The 20,881-nt window shown below is 40.8% G+C and overlaps 2 protein-coding genes across 3 annotated transcripts; one reads left to right on the top strand and one right to left on the bottom strand.

Moving 5' to 3' along the window:
- Positions 1-733: 733 nt before the first annotated feature.
- On the bottom strand, positions 734-13,217 carry pak1ip1 (PAK1 interacting protein 1). Its single transcript, XM_054755724.1, has 10 exons — positions 13,137-13,217; positions 12,366-12,528; positions 11,262-11,382; positions 10,209-10,283; positions 10,083-10,135; positions 9,864-10,009; positions 9,697-9,794; positions 5,030-5,129; positions 3,715-3,841; positions 734-3,636 (listed from the first exon to the last, which is right to left on the bottom strand). The coding sequence occupies exons 1-10, from the start codon at positions 13,212-13,214 to the stop codon at positions 3,515-3,517; spliced, it is 1,083 nt and encodes a 360-aa protein (XP_054611699.1). The 5' UTR covers positions 13,215-13,217; the 3' UTR covers positions 734-3,514.
- A 449-nt stretch (positions 13,218-13,666) lies between these two features.
- si:dkey-222f8.3 (Poly(U)-specific endoribonuclease-C-like) lies at positions 13,667-18,609 on the top strand. 2 transcript variants are annotated; one of them, XM_054755713.1, is made up of 7 exons: positions 13,667-13,824; positions 15,168-15,267; positions 15,451-15,562; positions 16,959-17,080; positions 17,162-17,274; positions 17,388-17,541; positions 17,608-18,609. In XM_054755713.1, exons 1-7 carry the CDS (start codon positions 13,814-13,816, stop codon positions 17,866-17,868), a joined length of 873 nt encoding a protein of 290 aa, XP_054611688.1. In that variant the 5' UTR covers positions 13,667-13,813; the 3' UTR covers positions 17,869-18,609. The 2 variants fall into 2 exon arrangements, with proteins under 2 accessions (XP_054611688.1, XP_054611679.1); XM_054755704.1 differs by having other exon boundaries at positions 13,762-15,267.
- The last annotated feature ends 2,272 nt before the right edge of the window (positions 18,610-20,881 follow it).

The raw sequence follows: 20,881 nt of genomic DNA, 5'->3' as shown, positions 1-20,881 counted from the left end.
TGGGCCTGTGGCTGCATCAGCAATGGGCAGAGAGCTCCACTCCAACTCAGACGCCAGCAAGGTGGAGGTGGGGTACTGGTAAGGGCTGGAATTATTAAAAGATGAGCTTGTTTCGCCTTTTCAGGTTGAAGATGGACTCAAACTCAACTCCCAAACCTACTGCCACTTTTTCACACAGTGGTACAGGAAAAAGTGTGCACCTTTCAAGAAGACCATGATTTTTCTGCAGGACAATGCTCCATCTCATGCATCCAAGTACTCCACTGCGGGGCTAGCTAGTAAAGGTCTTAAAAAGGTCTTAAAAATAATGACATGATCACCTGACCTAAACCCTTGTGGGCCCTTAAACATACGATTTACAGTGAAGAAAAAAGGTACACCTCTCTGAACAGTGTCTGGAAGGCTTTGGTTGCTGCTGCACAAAATGTTGATGGTCAAATGAGCAAGAAACTGACAGAATCCAAAAATGGTAGGCTTTTCCGTGTTATTGAAAAGAAGGGTGGTTATATTGGTCACTGATTTTATTTTTGGAAATGTCAGAAATTGTGTTGTTTGTCTATTATTCTGACTATAAAAAAAATTAAATAGTGAGATGGGAATATTTTTGTTTTTCTTTGAGTTACCTGATAATTCCGCACACAGATAATCTCAACAAAAGCCAAAACCCAACATTCACTTCCTTAAATATTCAAGTTTGAGGTTTATTAACATTTTGGATTGACCAAGAGCATTGTTATTGTTAAATAATAAAACTAATAATCAATAAACTGCCTAGTAATTGTACACACAGTGCATATACTGCAGGAGTCATATCCGTGGTCCGCACAGACACTGCCTTTTTAAATTGTACATCGTAACCATGGCTCAAGTAAGAGCATAGATATGATTTTCTCATTCTTTCTCATTTCAAAGTTGTTGTCTTTACTGAACCGAGACAGGTATTAGTCTCTGTTAACTTGTTCACTTACCCGTGCTGCCGCCAGCTGAATTAAAAAAGGAAACAAGGTAGCATGTCATTCATTGTGCAACTCGCAAACGCAGCGCATCTACAGCTTACGGACTCGAAACACGACCTGACTCGCCAAGGGCGAGCATCTACGGCTTGGACGCTGGATAAAGCCGGGTGCCTACCGCTCAGCTGTCCTAAAGAGGCTTCATTTAAAAGTCAACTTTACTTTACGGTAAATATTTTGTGCATAGTTATTATTAAACTTTTGCAGTTTAATCTTGAGACAAATGTTTTTGCTATTAATTAGGGGTGTCACGAGTTCTCGCGAGATTCAAATGTGCAAATATTTATCGTTTAGAGAAAAGTTGTTTTGAGTGAACAGGTCATCCAGAAGCCAATCAACCAGACTGTGAGCTATGGCATGGCTACTGTGAATAATACACATAATATGGAAGTGGCAATGTGCCAGGCAGGATTGGAAGCGCATATTTAGTGCTTTATGCACACTATAAACCTTGTAATCCTACATCGGTGTTCACACTGTCACTCGGTGAGTGTTTTGTTTCAAATCTGAGTGGAACAGCTACAGCCGTGTTAATATCCCAGCAGAAGCTGTACTAATTGTACATTTAATCAATCTTACCGTAATTTCCGCTGTATAAGCCGCTATTTTTTCCTCAAAGTTTGAACCCTGTGGCTTATACAGAGGTGCGGCTAATTTATGGATAAATTCTAAAAAAGGTCAAGGCTGAAATGGTCATATTAAAGACATAGTTTCATAAAAACAGATTAACCTTGAACTAAAATAATGCTATTTGGAAAGGACACCTACGCTCAAATACAAATAGACAGAGTGGATATTGAAAGAGTGAAAGAAAATTAATTTCTGGGGATTATAATAGACGAAAAAATGAGTCGGAAATCTCATATCAAAAATATACAACAAAAGGTGGCGAGAAATATTTCAATATTGAATAAAGCTAAATTTGTTTCTTGATCAAAAATCACTCTACACTCTTTACTGTTCTCTGGTATTACCATATTTAATGTATTGTGTGGAGATATGGGTAATAATTATAAAAGCAATCTTCACTCACTCACTGTACTGCAAAAAAGATCGGTGAGGATAATTCATAATGCCGCATATAGAGAACATACTAACCCTTTATTTTTTTAAATCACACATATTAAAATGTGCTGATTTAGTACATTTTCAAACTGCTAAGACAATGCATAACGTTAACAATAACTTGTTACCCAAAAACATCATACAGTATTTCTCTATAAAAGAGAAATATCTTAGAGGAAAATGAAACTTAAAACACATATATGCGAGAACAACGCTGAACACCCACAGCATTTCAGTATGAGGAATTAAATTGTGGAACGGATTGTGTAAGGAACTCTAACAATGTACCAAGATGAGCAAATTCCAAAAACAATACAAGCAGTTGATGTTTGCTAAATACTGTATAAGGCAGAAGAGTCTTGAACTTGCTTTATTATGCTTGCCTTCATCTTATTTATTATATTGATTATTATATTTACTGTTCTTTCATGCTTGTTATTATTATTTATTTATTATTATACTGATTATTATTATATGGAATAATATTACATGAAATACAGGAAGTGAATAATATGTACTGCACAAGATGTGGATGGGGGGTATAGGATTAAATAAACTTTGCTTCTTCCTACTCCTTTTGGACATGTGGAACTGTAAATTGAATTGTGATATATTCCATTGTAACTTGTATGCATGTTCAAATAAAATTAAACCAAACCAATTCTAAATGCTTATGAAAAGGGATAAACATTTAAGCTTACTTTTACCTTCACTGAAGAATTTTGGGTTATAGTATTGAGGTGAGAAACACGATTGAATTCAAGAAACAAGTCAAAACAGGAAGGTGGTGGTTGATCTCGCTGCCACATGTCTTTGGGGACAGTCATGTCAAGAATCACATCTCCAATGAAGATAAAAGTAACCCTAAATGTTCATTTATACCTTTCATTCTTCATTAATATGTATTTTTACATTTTCCATGCTGCCACATCCAAACAGCCCACCCACTCAATGAGTCTGCAGGGTTTTTTTGTGCATGTGCTCTGTGACTGACTCAAGTGAATCGAGTACGCAATTCACTTCAGTGAGTGACTCCTAAAAAGTGGAGTCAGTAAAAGTAACGGCGTTTACCATCACTATAGTACTGCGTAGATGTGCTCGTCAGTCCCCTAAAAGTGCATACCAAATTTGGCACTGACTTTGCAAAACGCCCTAGAGTTACAGCAGGTGTTTTTGTGTTCATGTTTGAGAAATTTCAGATCCACCCGACTTTAGGAGTTTAATGACAGTGCCACCATGTGGTGTACTGTATTTGTCAGAGAAATTGTACACAACAGGTGAGCATGTTTGGACACTTTCAGCCTGAGAGTAGATGCTTTATTTGATGTAGGTTGGTGTTAGTCTACTTGTGTGTAAAAAGCATGTCCTTGCAAAAGAGGGGCACACCAACCAAACGAGACCAGAAATCTTTTTTTTTTTCTCCCCAATAATACTTTTTATTTTGTTTTTTGCCGTTTTCCACCGACCTTTATCTTTCTGGGCTTGCTTTCATCTTCCAGAACAACTTCCTCTGTAGCAATGCGGACTCTCCTGGTCTTCAGGAGCTCCTGAGCAACTTCTGCATGAGGGAAGAGACGCAAAGCAAATGAGTCAGCCGTGCAGCCATGGGACAACGCTAAACAAATACTTTCATCACCTTTACATGTAGTTGCCTTGGAGCGTTCTTCTGTGCTCTGCTGCGCCCATGAAGGTTTCCACACGGCCAAACAAGTCAGCCTGGCCGTGGTGTTCACTTCCCCCAGGAGGGTGGGACATTCCAGCTCCTGTAAGATAGCAGGTACTTCCATAAATTACTTTTCCCCACAAGACTACAATGAAATTGTAGTGGTGCTGGTGGTTGATGTGACATCATCATCTCATTTGCATAATTGTTCATGTTGCAGGCGCATGTCATTGCAATAAGACGCTGCTGTGGGAGACAGGAACAAAGTAAGAGAGAGAGGAATAACGCTGTAGGAGAGAGATGAAGAACGTCGTGGGAGAGTGGAATAACACAGTAGGAGAGAGGAATGACATAGTGAGAGGAATAGCACTGTAGGAGAGATAGGAATAACATGAGAGAGAATAACCCACAAAACAAATGTGTTTAGAAATACAAATGAACTTTCTTCTGTTGCTATTGTGGGTTATGTCACAAACAAGACGGAGCTGCCTGTGACTGCTTTTTGATGGGAGAGAGGCCTACAGAAGTACCCGCTGCTTGTTGAGAAGAGCAATAGTTGCTTCTATGTCAGTGTCTCCAAAAAGACCAGAAAAAGTCACGAGATATGTCGTTTTTTTCCCCAAAAAGAGTATCTGGACGAGTCCGACTGTCTAAGTTGGCAACAATGATTCCTTCTGCAACGTCTTGTTCTATGGCAGACCAGGAGTGCATGAGGTGCTAAAAAAAAGAGGCGTTACAAGGCATACCGCCACCTACTGCACAGAGTTGTAACGACAATCTACATTCACAGCCTGTCCCATTATAATGTGTTTATGAGTGAGGGCCAACAGGTAGCGCCAAAGGTGCATCCGCACGTGCTAGCAAATTAACATTATTATTAACACTGCTTCGCTTCTTTTTACACTTGTGTGACAGTTAAGAATATTAACATGAGTGTCATGTACACTTAATGAAGCCTTTGTGATAACCAGCAACATAGCTAGAATAGGCCAGAAGCTTTTCATGCCAACGCACAAGAAATTATGTTTTCAAACTGAACATATGTTGGTTATAAACAGTCATGCTCATTCAAGGCAACTTTACATCCATCAGGCAACAAGAGGACTTTCAATTGTCCTCTTTTAGTCCGATTTACACATGTGCCACGACGTTACAATGTCACTTCAAACATTGGCTGGAATGTTCTTAAGGGCTTTGACCCTGCAGCAGATGATTTCTACTTCCGTGGTTTCCTACGGGAGAAATGGACTAAATGTGGAAGTAAACAAAATGTGAAAGTGTGACTCACCTCATTCATATGCACCTTCCACATTTTGATGAATCCGTCGTTGGAAGCCGTGACCATTACGCAGTGGTCGTCCATGTTGAAGCCCTCCACCGCTTTCACCCTCAGAGGACACGAGCACGTTAGTACTTCTAGCAAACTCACCAGAAGAAAGTCTGACTTTGGCGTCCTCTCTAACAGAAGTTTCAATTTGTCCCAAAGTCATTAGACTGAGCCCCCACCGCCCCAAATTTGAGAGGACTATTTAAAAAAGAAAAACAAAATGTGCCTGGAAACAGAAAGTGTGTTTTCCTTACATTCATTTACAGTGGTATGAAACAGTGTTTGCCCCCTTCCTGATTTCTTTTATTGCATGTTTCAGATCAAACATATTTAAATCTTACTCAATGACAACAAAAATGAACACAAAATGCATAAAATTTTTTAAATAAAACTTTATTATTAAGGGAAAAAGTGACTGCCCCCTGTTAAAACATAACAAAACTGAGAGTCAGATCTATCAGTCTGGAAAATGTTATAAAGCCATTTCCAAAGCTTAGGGACTCCAGCTAACCACTGTGAGAGCCATTATCCACAAATGTAGAAAACATGGAACAGTGTTGACCATTCCCAGGAGTAGCCGGCCAACCAAAATTACTCCAACAGCGCAGTGACAACTCATCCAAGAGGTCACAACAACATCTAAAGAACTGCAGGCCACACTTGTCTCAGTTAAGGTCAGTGTTCATGACTCCACCATAAGAAAAACACTGGGAAAAACGGCCTGCATGGCAAAATTCCAAGACAAAAACCACTGCTGAACAATAAGAACATTAAGGCTCATCTCAATTTTGCCAGATGATGATCCCAAGACATTTGGGAAAATACTATGGTCTGATGAGACAAAAATTGAACTTTTTGGAAGGTGTGTGTCCCATTACAGCTGGCGTAAAAGTAATGCCGCATTTCAGAAAAAGAACATCAAACCAACAGTAAAATATGGCGGTGGTAGTGTGATGGTCTGGGGCTATTTTGCTGCTTCAGGACCTGGAAGACTTGCTGTGGCAAATGGAACCATGAATCCTGCTGTCTACCAAAAATACTGAAGGAGAATGTCCGGCCATTTGTTGGTGACCTCAAGCTGAAACCAACTTGTGTTCTGCAGCAAGACAATGATCCAAAACACACCAGCAAGTCCACCTCTGAATGGCTGAAGAAAAACAAAATTAAGACTTGAGTGGCCTAGTTAAGTCCTGACCTGAATCCTATTGAGATGCTGTAGCATGACCTTAAAAAGTCGGTTCATGCTGGAAAACCCTCCAATGTGGCTGAATTACAACAATTCTGCAAAGATGAGTGGGCCAAAATTCCTCCACAGCGCTGTAAGAGACTCATTGCAAGTTATCGCAAATGCTTGATTGCAGTGGTTGCTGCTAAGGGTGGCCCAACAAGGTATTATGTTTGGGGGGGGGAAATCACTTTCCACACAGGGCCATGCAGGTTGGGATTTTTTTCTCTTAATAAAAAGTTTCATTTAAAAACTGCATTTTGTGTTCAGTTGTGTTGTCATTGACTAATATTTAAATTTGTTTGATGATCTGAAACATTTAAGTGTGCAAACATACAAAAAACTTTTTCACACCACTGTATTTGTGGCAGCTAGCCACAAATTTGGCGCTATCTGGCCCTTATGAACACATTGTAATGAAACGGTATATAGCTTGCCGTTCCAACGGCGTACAGTAGGCAGCTTAACAGCATCCTAACACACCTGCTTTGTCAGAGAATAAGACTATGTAGGAGGAGGGATCATTGTTGCCAACTTGCTGCCTACTTAGAGAATATTCAGACTAGGGTTGGGCATCCAGTTTCGAGCATCGATGGGAACCGTAACCAACTTTCTGATCCTCCCGGAATTGTTCAAATGTTTTTATTTTGATTCCTACTTTCAATGCTCACTTGGGCAACAGGAAGAAATAGCTGCGAACACCAACGAAGAAGAAACGAGCGAGCACCAGTGAAGAAAAAGTTTGGCTTAACTTAATTTAAAAAAAAAAAAAAAAGAAAGAAAAAAGAGCGGTCGGCTCAGTGCAACATTTGCAACACAATATCATACAAAGGAGTGTACACGATCGATCAACATGGCAATTCTTTGTGAATGTTCATGCATGCACAGTCCGTCCCGTCTCTGTTAGCAACAGTCAAGGGACCTTCTCAAATCACACAACAATTCTGGGTGTTCAAAATAAGAGTGCATTGGGCTATATCTTGTTAAAAAAATAAGGGTGTCATAAAAAATAGCTTAGACCAACACTGAGGCAGCAAACAAACCGTACTACTTTTCAAAAGTAAACATCTTTTGTGACAGTGTACTCCTATAAAAAGAAACGTCATAACATTTATATTCAAGTTGAATGGTTTGAAATGTATATACTGGTTGAAAATTGCCCTGTAATAAATTCATAGTCAGGATGATAAAAACTTCACATCATTATACAAACCCTGGCAAAAATTATGGAGTCACCAGCGTCGGTGGATGTTCATTCGGTTGTTTAATTTTGTAGAAAACAAGCAGATCACAGACATGACACATAACTAATGTCATTTCACATGGCAACTTCCTGGCTTTAAGAAAAACCCCAAAAATTGGTAGTTAGTAACAGTTACCTTTTTAGACCAAGCAGAGGGAAAAAAAATATGGAATCACTCAATTTTGAGGAAAAATGTATGGAATCATGTAAAAACCAAAAAGAACACTTCAACACACCACTAATACTTTGTTGCACCACTTTTGGCTATGAGGCACGGACTTAAATGAGTGACAAACGGTACTCTTCATCAATATGGCTCCATTATTCTCTGATTGCTGTTGCCTGATCAGTTTTGCGGGTTGGAGCCTTCTCATGGACCATTTTCTTTAGCTTCCACCACAGATTTTCAATTGAATTGAGATCCGGACTATTTGCAGGCCATGACGCTGACCTTATGGGTCTTTTTTTTTGTGCTCTATGGCAAGATGCATTATCATCCCCAAACATCCTTTCAATTGATGGGATAAGAAAAGTGTCCAAAATGTCAACGTAAACTTGTGCATTTATTGAAGATGTAATGACAGCCAACTCTCCCCAGTGCCTTTACCTGACATGTAGCCAGCCCCATGTCATCAATGACTGTGGACATTTGCATGTTTTCTTCAGGCAGTCGTCTTCCTAAATCTCAATGGAACGGCACCAAACAAAAAGTCCAAGCATCACATTGCCCAATGTTGATTTGCGATTCATCACCGATTATGACTTTCATCCAGTCATCCACAGTCCACCATTGCTTTTCCTTAGCCCATTGTAACCTTGGTTTTTCTGTTTAGGTGTTAATGATGGCTTTCATTTAGCTTTTCTGTACGTAAATTCCATTTCCTTTAGGCGCTTGGTGAAACAACTCTCCGAGGTGTGGTCACTCCTTTTTAACTGTAGAGCAGTGGTCCCCAACTCCCGGGCCGCGGCGGGTACCGGGCCGCACAGAAAGAAAAAATAATTTGCATTATTTAATTTTTTTTAATGTTTTATTTTGAAAAGTGGCCGGATTCTCTCTATTACATCCGTCTCACTTGACGCATGTCCATTGTGCGTGTGCTAACTTTATCTCATGACGCACAGATAGACTACTACTGTATTTTTACCATTTTTCTTTCACCTCATATTTGGTGTCAAATGCTGATACTATGTGGGAATGCATAAAGGTAAGTTTTGATGACTTATTGAGTGCTAATGTGCACATTTGTCTCAAGTTAATTCATGGTAGCACACTGCCTTTTACCACACACGTCAAACAGAGATGTAATCATCTCTCTGGAAAAACTTGGCTGGAACTTGAACTGGTGGATGGTGGGTCGGCATTCATTTTGGGCTTTTAATTTGATGTTATTCATGTCTTTGTTTTACACAATACATCATGAATAAGATAAATTAGATCGCTAGAATGTAGCCCCCCCCCCCAGGTCCGCGGGAGATTTGTGGGAACAAGCCAGTCCGTGGGTCAAAAAAGGTTGGGGACCACTGCTGTAGACTAGCCAGCAGATCTTATCTGATGCAGGTGTTAGTTTTAAGAATGAAAATTTACAGAGTGATTCCATCATTTTTCCTCCGAATTTAATGATTTAATAATTTTTTCCCTGTGCTCGATCTAAAAAAAAAAGTAACTGTTACTGACTACCACAATTTTTTTCTTAATTTATTTCAGTGTTTCTTAAAGCCAGAAATTTGCCATTTGAAATTACTTTTGTGTCATGTCTGTGATCTGAATGAACATCCACCGAGACTGGTGATTCCATACGTTTTACCAGGGGTTGTACAATTCATGGAGAAGCTCAGACATTTCATCCAAAAAGAACTCTGGTCGGCACCCTCAATTAAACCATGCAAACTTTTATGACCCTGCCTCTTAAAAGCACCAGACTCAAGAATCGTTAGGAAGCGGAATCATAATGAGGAATCGGAACTGGAACCAGAATCGTTCCAACTCGCACGATCACCAACCCTAATTCAGACCCATCTTGATTCAGTTTTTTTAAAAAGCAATTAGCGACAAATCGAGCAACTTTTTCAGGTCGTATTGGACACTTTTGAAGGCCAACAGGAAAGCACGCATCGTAAAAGAAATGTATTGTTGAAGGAATAGGAGAAGGCTGAAGTTACCTGGTTTCATGAGCCTTGAACTCGCACACCCATTCTTCCTCGTCAACATCACACAGTCTCACTATTTCATCATCGCCTGCAACTGCCAGGATTGCATTCTGGGAAAAAACACCTCATTAATTAGTGTTTGCTGTAATTACGACGGAGGTCATTGTTAGAGAACTCACGCTTAAGAACTTGATCGATGAGATCCTCTTGGGGTTCTTGAGCGTCTTGGTCACCGTGGCCGTGTCCAGGTTGTAAAGATCCAGCTGGTCGTTGATGACTACGACATATTTGCCTCCGTCTGGTGACCAGCGTACAATGTGTGCATCTGTGGAGACGCAACAATGATATCACAACACACACACACGCGCACACACACACAAAGTGATGAGAACACTCACTGTGTTTTATGTTCTTGATGAAGGCGGATCTTCCAGTCAATAGATTCCATGTTCTGTAAAGACACAGAAACATTCTAGCATCCTATTGATCAATCACAGTGACTTTCCTGTAGGTGTGTCTCTCACCTGAGGGTCTTATCTGTGCCCACTGACAGCGCAAGCTTCCCAGACGGATGCACTGAAAGCGACGTGACGTGGCCTCTAAAAGACATATTTTTCTTTAGTATTTTATCGCTTCTTTTTGTTAATTTTTATATTAGTCCATCTCATTGACACATGGGAAAGCCACAAATCCAATGAACGGGTGGGAGTGTGAATGTCTGCGACAAAGAGGATCTATGACGAACAGGATTTGCTGGAGATCTTTAAACACAGTAGAGCTGTCTCATTCAATAGAAGATCTTTGATGCTGTGAAGCATAGAACTCCATTGTTATTGTTTTACCTCCACTTCTTTCAACTGATATTGGATATGTCTCTTAATCAAATACTCCATAAATCTCAAGTTGTGCACATGGCAAATCTGCATTCTTCTTCGCTTGGCCAAATTCCTCAATTTCCCAGCCTCCTCCTCCAGCCACTCCTACTTTGTTGCAACTGGTCAGAGAGATGCAGCCTTTCTGGAACGGATTCATTGGATGATTTCTCATTGGAAAAATTGATTCGGTTTGGTGTCAGCTTTGGTTAGAGTCAGACCTTCTGGGAAAAAAAAAAATTCAGGACACTAACCAAGGTTCCACTGTACACCATTTGAAATATATACATTACATGTGTCTGAACAGTTGAAAATGTAGGACAGGGCTCCTTTAAATACACAATAAATTAGGACAGCAACTAACGATTATTTTAATAACCGATTAATCGGTCGATTATTTTTTTCAATTAATCAGATTTTTTTTTTTTTTACATTTTTAATTTTCGCCTCTTTATTCAGCAATACAAGATTTAGTTAGTGTTTTGTCCGCAACATATCAGAAAATACGCAAAATTGCCAATCACTGTTTTCCAAAGTCAAAGTACTTTTTGGACTATGTTTACTGTATGTTGTTGTATTTGGTTTCATACTTTTTTTTCTGTAAATACGGCAAAAGTTGGCATTATGTGCATAATAGGAGTAACAGCAAAGCGCTCTGAAAACTTCTAGGAATAGCCCTGATGTGTGGCAATGGGCAAGACTCACTTGTGAGCTTTGATGGACTTGAGGCACTCCCACTTCTTTGTGCTCCACACACACATCAGTCCATCCTCCCCTCCACTCAGTAAATATGTTGGTCCGTAGAATTCCAGGCAGGTGATGGAGCCTGTGTGGAGACAACCACAACAATGAAACACATTGTTAGCCTTTTGTCTTCAATTAAAAGTGAGCAATGTTATGTTTGTAGCGGCAGAAGTTGTACTGTCATTAGATTGCAGCCTGAGAGCCTGAGAAAATACTCACGCAATCATGTCAACACAAAAGATATCCACTTTATAAAGAACACAAATAGAATAGGATAGTTTTAGAGTACTAAAGATAATCATGATCAGGATGGAGCTCCAGGACAGCCAGGTATGTGGTACCACCATGGACCATCACCGATGGCCTTCCAAACCTTCTCCTCCTTTGGCTTCCTGCACCTCATCATTATTTCACCTGGCCTGCAGCTTAAAACTATGTCAGATGCTACATTGTTTTATTACATCAAATCATATGCAGTATGTGATCAAATAATACATTTAATAAAACTTATGAATACTATGCAAGCTGGTGGAGGGATTCAAATGATCTTTAAATAATCACACCTATAAAAACACATTTCATAACTAATGTGTTGTTGCCGATCAGAGTGCTGTACAAATTAACGAGGTAGCCAAAGAGTAACAAATACGTAGCGATGAACATCACTATTGTTAGGTTTAGCTCTGAGCTGGAGATAAATCTGCCAACAGAGAACCTCTCCTCTTTCTACTGCAAAGCCTACATTTAAAAAAAACAAATTAACTTTGCTTCTATATTGTCACATTTTATTTGTTCTCCTTCACTTTAGTTAGGTTTTCGCTCTCCTTTAGACATTGAAGGACAATAACATTCTGTCATGACGTCAAGGTAAACACGAAAACACGTGACACAACCGGGAAGTGCGAGGAAGGCTAGTCCGCCTGAATTCACAAGGCTGGTTTGCGGCTTGAGGAGCAGCCTCCGAACATCTGGCCTTTGTCGTCCAGGTAGGCTACTGGCCTCGTGGGCTTCAGACCCTTAAATTAGACACAGCCCATATATCCTTGGGCAATGAACATTACTCGCCTTCGTGATACAGCAAAGCGCCATGTTCCAGTTTCTTCTTCATGTCGTACAGCTGGATGGTTTCGTCTTTGCTGCCGGTGACAACAAATCTCTCATTGGCCGCCACCGCTGAGACGGATGCAGTGTGTGCATGGTGTGTGAAGTCTGCCTTGGCGGTCCACTCCTGCAACAAACAGAAAATCCAAGACAGTGGTTACTCATGATGCCTAAACCAACAAGAGTGCATCATATTATGAGACAGATACTTTATTGACGTCCATGAGAAATTCACATTTCCAGCAGCTCTGCAAAAATGTCATAATGAACTTAATCACTTAAATCACACAACAAAATTAAACAAAGACAAATAAATAGAATACGAATGACCAAATATGAGAGATCACGTCAAATTTGTAGTGCAATAATACGTAATGAATAACAACATATCATATTAGCAAGTTACACATCAAAATTCAATAAGTCCAGTCCTGTGTGTTTTTATCGCTCCCCCTCTGTTGTGTTGAAAAGCTGCATGGCGTGGGGGGGGATGATCTAAGGTAAGCAGACGGTGTGTGATTGGGAATGCAATGTTAGGTGTTACACAATACTATACTCAATACTATACTTTCTTAAAAGGCTGCACGTCTGTAGCAAAACCTACAGCTGTGCCTAACGTCGTTAACTTTTTACCAGTTTAAAGCAATACCCTCAACTTAATGTGAACAGCCATGTTGACGTTTTTCACAATGACTTAAATGTCTAAAATACCGACTTACATTCAGTGGCACTCACCTTTTCGTCAGTTTGCACACGGTAGCCAAAAGCGACTTGCTCGTAGCTGCCAGCAATCAGCTCCACTACAGAGGCCATGATGCTAAAGCTAACACTATCTTCTTCCCGGCTGTAAGTATGTTATAAATACGATAAATACAGAACAACACTATAGATTTAGGGAGGCGGGAAACGACTTAAATCACACTCCTGCTCTGGGCATACATGCACGCACGCGAAAAACCAAAACACCACAAGGACTTACTGCGCATGGGCTACATTCTTTTTCTGCAACGTCGCTCAACACTTATCATTACAATGGCGCCTCGAGCGGTGTGGATGCTCACGTCCGCTAATAAAATGGATGCTCCCCACGCGACTGTCGCGACACGTCGTTTGAGTGGGAACTGGACAAAATACGAAGAGTTAAACCATTCTGTCACAAGACTAAAATATAAATAACTGCTTTGTGTAACACTTTTCATAAAAGTCACTTTCATTATTGCATTAATAAGTCGACCACAACAGCATTGGTCCTTCTTGCTGTGGGCGGTACAATGTGCATTTGTCGTCTCGTCATTGGCTGCTACCCTCAATGACATCACGACAGACAGCCCAACTATTAATTTGCATAAATAACTGTACTTCTTCGTTCAAGAGTCAAGAGTGAGCCAAGTCAGTTTCTTCTGCACGGAAACATGGCCAGAAGGTAAGCAAAATGAGAGAATTATGTAAAAACACGTTTACGTTTCCTTTGAATCGTTTTTCGACACTTCCAGCCATTTAAAAACTACTTGCACTCAACATAGAAGTTGTATTGTGTAAACATGTTTCCGTGTTGTAATATTTCAGTCAGTGATGCGCGTCTTGCTTGAGGGAAAGCCTCCATTTTGATGTTGTTCCTCTTGCACAGAAATTTTTAATACTTTCACAGAGTGCTGCTGCAAGCACAGTTGCTTTGTACAATGGAGATTTGTCATGTTTGTGTGTGAACAAGAGAGACGGGGTCTGGTGTTAATTAGTGGTTACACAATACAATAGGACAGTCAATACAACACACTACAAAAAAGGGATGACACTCCAATTTGGTTGGTAATACTCCAGCTTGAAACATGCTAATTTATACTTTACATACTTTACTTAAACCCTCACAATATAAATCTGTTTAAAAAAAAACTGTCATTCTCATGTCAGAAACAAATTTTTGTGCGATTTTACAACATTTTATCACATAAGTTGAAGACACAAGATCAACAATGAGGGGGAGTGGTGTTAATGACTGTCACTCACTTATTCACAGCTCATGCAAATGCACATGCAGTACACTCATACATATGATACACCCCCCATTGCAGCACCTAACCATGACAGACAGCACCTTTTAAAATGCTGCATAGAAGCATAGCATAGCAAACACAACATTGTAGGCCACAGTCTTCGTACGATTCAGTAATCGTCCAAAATGTTGCCCCGTTTTTCGTCTCAGTTTTGGTACAATATTGCGCGTAACAAACAAGTCTGTTTGCCCTTTACTGTATTGTTCTGTGAAATGGAGTGCCAAAACAAAGTTAGTGACTCCCTGTGTGCATTTTTTAATTGAGTGCAACTGCAAAATAACACATTATGGGGCCCAAAGAAAGTTGTGAGTGGCAGCAATTTGATGCAGAAGGTGAGGAACACTATTGAATTCAATCTCACAGGATGTGCAGGTAGACCATGTCAACAGTAAGTTCCATCCATTCCTCATTTAGAATGATTTCACATTGTTTTCTGCATGTAAAACTGTCACTCTCTAAAATGTATTTTTGTTAATATTTTTGGATTTACAATATTTTCATGGGAAAAACAGCCTCAGTTTTCAGTTTTTATCTTGTGGAAGGAATTAGTATGGAAAAGCGCCATGGCACTGTATTCATGCAAAGCTATTCTTTGTATTTGCTTGACATTTTGCCGGCTCCTTTTTCTAGTGCTGACATACGCATGCAGCGTCATGTTGGTCATGAAGCACGTCCTAACAGACAATGTTTTTAAGTCATCAGCTTTGTTCCTCAGTCAAGGAGCCAACCAGGAGCTTGCTGAGGTGCTCAATGAACTTTGGTGTCTGGACAGCAATCGTCTCAAACCAGGGCTAGATTATATCATTTCTCTTCAGGTCAGTACTGGGAGAATGTTTGTTTGGGATGGGTGGGTGGGTGGGTGGGTGGGGGGGGGGGGGGGGGGGGGGGCAGATGCCTTGATGAGAGGATACAATGATGTAGTGTAGGGTACAACTGTGAGCATTCCATCCCAGCAATGGTGGTTTTCCCGTGCCCTGTTTTATGTGTTCTGAATTCAGGGGCGAGCAGGCTACGTGGCCCAGGGCAGTAACTATGCCAGAGACAGAGCCAGGGCGCCGCTTTTCACGTACGTCAACCAAGACAAGCTGAAGAGCATCGAGACGTATTCACGTACGGTCACTGTATCCACTATTTGTTTTCATGTTCCATTCACTAAAAATGTACAAAATGTTTCTTTCAAAAAGTCCAATCTTGCAAAAATAATCATCTTGTCTCCTTATTGTGCAATGATGACGGTACTGTAGGTGGTTTAAAGACATTGGAAGTATTATCATCTTCCAAAATCCAAAGTAGCAGGTTCCAGCTTGTTTGGGAGAATTTGTGACATGTTTGGGAGAATTTGTGACATGTAGTGATTCATCGAGGTAGCATCAGAGGTAGAACACTGCTACCTGTAGCCCTGCAACACGGAATGTTGAGACAAGTAATATACAGGCAATATTCCACCTCCTCAAATAGTATCAGGAATCTAACAGGAATCTAACGCCAGTGGTTCTCAATTATTTTCTGTCATGCCCCCCAGGGGACAGAAGTGGTTGCCTGTATCCCCTTTCACACAAAAAAGCCAACACTGTTTTTTCAGCTTTTTTTCCCCATTTCAGTGTTCTGTATAAATAAGCATCAAAATGGAATGGAGGTACAGAGTAGAACCACCAGGTTTCCACTGTCTCACATAGTATCAGAGCTGTAACAAAAGACAGGACACTGCCTGCTAAAGCCAGCACTTTTCCATGCTGCTGTTCTGTATAAACAGAATCAGAACAGAATGAGGGGATGAGATGGACCCGGCCGTGTCCCCTCCTGATGTACTGTATCACAGCTATAAACAGAGGCAGGAAACTGACTTTAGCACTTTTCACACAGGCTGTAAAAAAACATACTTTTCCTCTGTTTTTCTCTGTATAAACAGCACAGACACAAAATGGGGAAAAGTTGACATAATATAAGAGCTGTAACAGGGGTATGATCCCACGTGTAGCCCCTTTCACACAGGCTGTAAGAGCTGGGGTTTTTTTCAGTTTTGTTCTGTCTAAACAGCATAGAAAATTAGTTTACACAGCAATATTCCACCTTGTGACATAATATCAGAGCTGTAACAGAGCCAGCTTGTTTCCATGTCGCTGTTCTGTATGAGCAGCACTGAAAGGGAATGGTGGACCTGGCAATTTTCCACCTTGGTGACGGCACAGGGAAAACTTGCCAGATCTACTCTCGTGGCTCAGATTTTGCAGGGTTTTGTATTACAGCGGCTATTGTGAGAGTGCGAGATCGGTTTCAAGACCAAGCTGAATCATCTGGACTTACGCCAGTGGTTCTCAGTTATTTTCTGTCATGCCCCCCAGGGGACAGAAATGTTTTCAAACTCCCCTGATTTTAAATACTATTGAGAAACTGATATTTATCTATACTGTACAGATTGAACAGGAAACTAAAGCCAGGAAAATTGCATACAATACATTTGTACAAGTTGGCAGGTCTGCACTAATATTGAAAGTCCTTCATGCAGATTTCATCAACCTGCTGGACAACTACGAGATGTCAACTGGTGTGTCAGAGACTGTGACCCCTGAGGAGCTACAGGAGAACCAGAAGTTTTTGGACGCTATTCTGGAGACAGAAGTCATGAAGGTGACAACACTGTCAACAAGTGTCTCAGTGCCATGGATGGCCATCAACGATAGCAAACGATGAAGTTTTGTGCACTGGCAGTGTGCTCACCGGTATCTGATCAAGAAGAGACAGTCGCCGCCAGCCGTGACACAATTCAAGAAGCAGCTCTACGACATCTGGTTCCGACTGTACCACCGAGAAAGGAGCGGAGGGTGAGTTTTTCCATCACCACCAGGGGGAGCTCAAGGCCTAATCTGTGGCGTTGGTTGGCTAGTTCTTGGTGCAGGAAATGGCAGCTAAATGAGTGTTTTCATGTTTTCTTCAGAGAGGATTCTTGCGGGTTTGAACATGTGTTTGTCGGGGAAACCAAGTTTGGGCAGGAGATTATGGGTCTACACAACTGGGTGCAGTTCTACCTGCAGGAGAAGCACGGCCACATAGACTATAAAGGCTACAAAGCAAGAGACAACAAAGACACTGTGAGACAACACAATCATGCAGACACTTGCCACGCTTGGACGTCTTTACCTACCTATCTTTTACAGCCCGACCAAGATGACCACGTCCTTAATCTGCAGTTCAGCTGGAAGGGTTTGGTGAAGCCCGTCGGTGGTTCCTTCATCGGCGTGAGTCCTGAGTTCGAGGTCGCTCTCTTCACCATCATCTTCCTCTCGTCCACGGATAAGATGACATCAGTGGTGGTCAATGTGGACGAGTACACGCTGGAGCTGGTGGTCTACCGCCACGGACGCTCCATCGGTACGTCCTTCCCCAAGCTCCTCAGCAGCAATAACCAGGATTTGTAAGAGCGTCATCGCTGCTGTCGTTAGACAGTTGTTATAGGGGACCTATTGTACTAATATTCGGGCCTTTGTATTGAGTTTTGAGTTATAGAGCAGCTACACATAACCCGCACAGAAAGCTTCTAGATCTTCCAGACTCTGCACCTCTTCCTGCAGTGTTTACTTGGGTTTCCTGCCTCCCGCCCAAACGGTGTGTGTAATTTACTCTATAGACCCCCAGCCCTCCTCCATGTACACCTCCTGCCGAGCCCACTCCGTTGTGATTGGTCGCACTCCCAAGGACTTCTGGAAATCTGCTGAACCCCTTTTGTCCGATTACTTACACAAAATAAACACAGTTAGGACACTGATAAATAGTTACTTACAGCTTGCTCTTCTGACTCTTCAACACGACCAAGTAACGTTGGACAGGCGTCGGACTTCAGCAACAGTTTGGCGGATAGTCCAGCTTCGTATTGGTCCAGGTTCACAAAACAGTCCCGTGTGAAGTGCCGTTGACAGATGAGCATATTTTTACACAGCGTGCAGAGCTGTTCAAAATTGCTTTCAGAGCCCACTTCCAAATGCGCAAACCTCATTATCTGACGCATTGGCATTGTTTAACACGAGAATGCAACATTTACAGGTCAGAAAAGTGGAAAAGCATAATAGGTCCCCTTTAAAAGGATAGCTGCACTTGTTTTGGAATTTTGCCCATCATCCACAATCCTTGTGTGAAACATGAACACATTTCTTTCCCTTTTCTGTGCATTCTGAAGAGAGAAAATTAGTTAGCATGATGGAGCTAACAATGCACATCATGGGACACATTTATTTCGACAACTAGTGACAAATCTAGTGAAGACCTCTGGAGAATAAAAGGGAGAGGCTGTGAAAAGGGTGAGATGTATTCTGGGATTGAAGTGGTGTAGTGTGGTACAGTCGTCCCTCGTTTATAACAGTTAATTGTTTCCAGACCAGACCATCATAAGTGAATTTCCGCCAAGTAGAATTATATAAAAATTGAATATTTTTGTATTTACAGCATAGAAAACCTATTTATGGCTTTCCAAGTACGGGCTTTGACTTTAGCCCTTTATTAGAGACATGAAGTAACACCCCTATAGTCCCCCTTACACTCCTATAACCCAACAGAGTATACATAAGAAAAAATAGGATGTAATCTAGACTCACACATTAGCAGTGGGAGACATTCTTATTTGTTTTATTACTACCAGTACTTCCTGAGTTGGCCATTGTCTCATCAATGTCATTGCTGACACCTAGTGATCAGTGTACAATACACACACCGTGACTTTCAATGTTTTTTCTGGCTGTCTTAGTTGCATTTTAGTTCATTTAGCCATTTTTATGCTTGAACATGTTTACCTAATTTAGGCCAAAAATATGTAAATTTTGTTTAAACATGCATATTTTGACAAATAGGCTTTAGTCAACCACAAAAGTGGGTAATTGGTTCCAGACTCGACCGTGATAAGTGAATTAGTAGTTATTAGGGACGTGAGATATTGGCTTTATGACCAATATCCGATATTGTCCAACTCTCAATTTCCGATTCCGGTATCAACAGATACCAATACGTGTAACATCACATCTCTCTTGTTGTGGAAAGACTGGACTGGACTGGACAAAGTGGACGTATTTGTCTTGGTTGTTTGATTTTGTGATTAAGCTGATTATGACATATTTGCAGAGCTGCTGGAAATGTGAATTTCTCTTGGAGATTAATAAAGCATCTATCCATCCATCCTAAACACACATCTGCTGCAAAGCCAATGGATACAGCATCAGCAATTAGCTACTTGACTTCTCAACACTACACAACTCATGCAAGCAAACACCCGAGAAATCCAGCACCGTGTCCGCCCGCTGCCACCTCACGCTCCTCCACATCACCACACCCACACCCTGCCACTCCGAACACGGGCAAGCAAAACATTGGTTCAAGGACGCGCCGCGTGCGGACTGCCACGGTGAGCAGACTCCCCGCCGCAAGTCTACAAACTGCCAAACTCTGCACAGAAACACGGCCACAAATGACGCTTAGATTGAAGTTAGAGATGTCTGCCATCTCCTGGTGTAAAGTATTAACTACACGAGGCACCATAACAGTAAATTCAGCAATGTTGCGACTTTGGCTCTTAAAAGACTATTTTCATTATAGGGAAAAAACGAATACCGATATTGACCGATACTACATTTTCATGTCAGTATCGGACATCATTAGTAGTTCTGGCATAAAAACCTGTTTACAATCTATAACATTATTAGAGCCATGTAGACATGAAATAACACCTCTATAGTTACTTTCACGTTCAAATTACCCACTATACTGTAGTAGACATTAAGAGGAAAAAAAGCCATTTTTACCTTGTGGGGGAGCTGAATCGATGGCAGACAGGTAGTGACGTCGAGGGTTCAGAGTTTTTTTTAGCTTGTTGTGGGGCTACGGCCACAACAGTACGCCATATTAGTATTATGATGATTATTATGTTATTATTAGTGTGCCTGTTGTGAGTTAATACAATGACAAGGTTTCCCCTAGGATTTTTTGAAGCTGTGGTGGTGGGCTGCATGGGACTGCCGCCGTTGCCGCATCTGCAATTTTATGACTTGCTTATTTATTAACTTATTTATTTAACATTTTTCAACAACCAGCAGAACATAAACCGAGAACATTGCAAAACTTAATTTAATGTCCAAGTTGCTGAGAGTACTTAAGTGAGTCTAAAATGTTGAGCCTCTTTTTGTCACCTGACCTATTTAGTCCAATAGTACCATGTGACTGTACAACATTTTGTACTGTTTAACACAAACCTAGATTTAATTTGACGCCTGTTTTAGACTAAAACTAATACATGGGAAATGAATTGTTCAGTATTATATTTTTTAGTTCTAAATAACAAAATAAAAAAATGTAAATATTTTTGTTATAGAAATCTGTCCTGTATAAACAGTATGAATTGAGAGTCCAGGGTTATGACAACACAGGTGTATCCAACTTGCAGCATTATTA

Source organism: Dunckerocampus dactyliophorus, chromosome 2 (genome assembly GCF_027744805.1).
Source record: "Dunckerocampus dactyliophorus isolate RoL2022-P2 chromosome 2, RoL_Ddac_1.1, whole genome shotgun sequence".
In the NCBI taxonomy this organism is placed as follows: domain Eukaryota; kingdom Metazoa; phylum Chordata; class Actinopteri; order Syngnathiformes; family Syngnathidae; genus Dunckerocampus; species Dunckerocampus dactyliophorus.
Note: the sequence above shows the minus strand (reverse complement) of the source record. Positions and strands in the feature narration are given on the sequence as shown.

What these genes read in the sequence shown, in the direction of transcription:
- pak1ip1 (XM_054755724.1), bottom strand. Translation starts at nt 13,214, where the DNA reads ATGGCCTCTGTAGTGGAGCTGATTGCTGGCAGCTACGAGCAAGTCGCT. An exon ending in GTGTGCAAACTGACGAAAAG is followed by an intron (nt 12,529 to 13,136) that starts GTGAGTGCCACT and finishes TGTTTGTTGCAG; the next exon opens with GAGTGGACCGCCAAGGCAGA. An exon ending in CAAGGCAACTACATGTAAAG is followed by an intron (nt 3,637 to 3,714) that starts GTGATGAAAGTA and finishes TCCCTCATGCAG; the next exon opens with AAGTTGCTCAGGAGCTCCTG.
- si:dkey-222f8.3 (XM_054755704.1), top strand. Translation starts at nt 15,016, where the DNA reads ATGGCACTGTATTCATGCAAAGCTATTCTTTGTATTTGCTTGACATTT. An exon ending in ATTATATCATTTCTCTTCAG is followed by an intron (nt 15,268 to 15,450) that starts GTCAGTACTGGG and finishes TTCTGAATTCAG; the next exon opens with GGGCGAGCAGGCTACGTGGC. An exon ending in CAAGAGACAACAAAGACACT is followed by an intron (nt 17,542 to 17,607) that starts GTGAGACAACAC and finishes TATCTTTTACAG; the next exon opens with CCCGACCAAGATGACCACGT.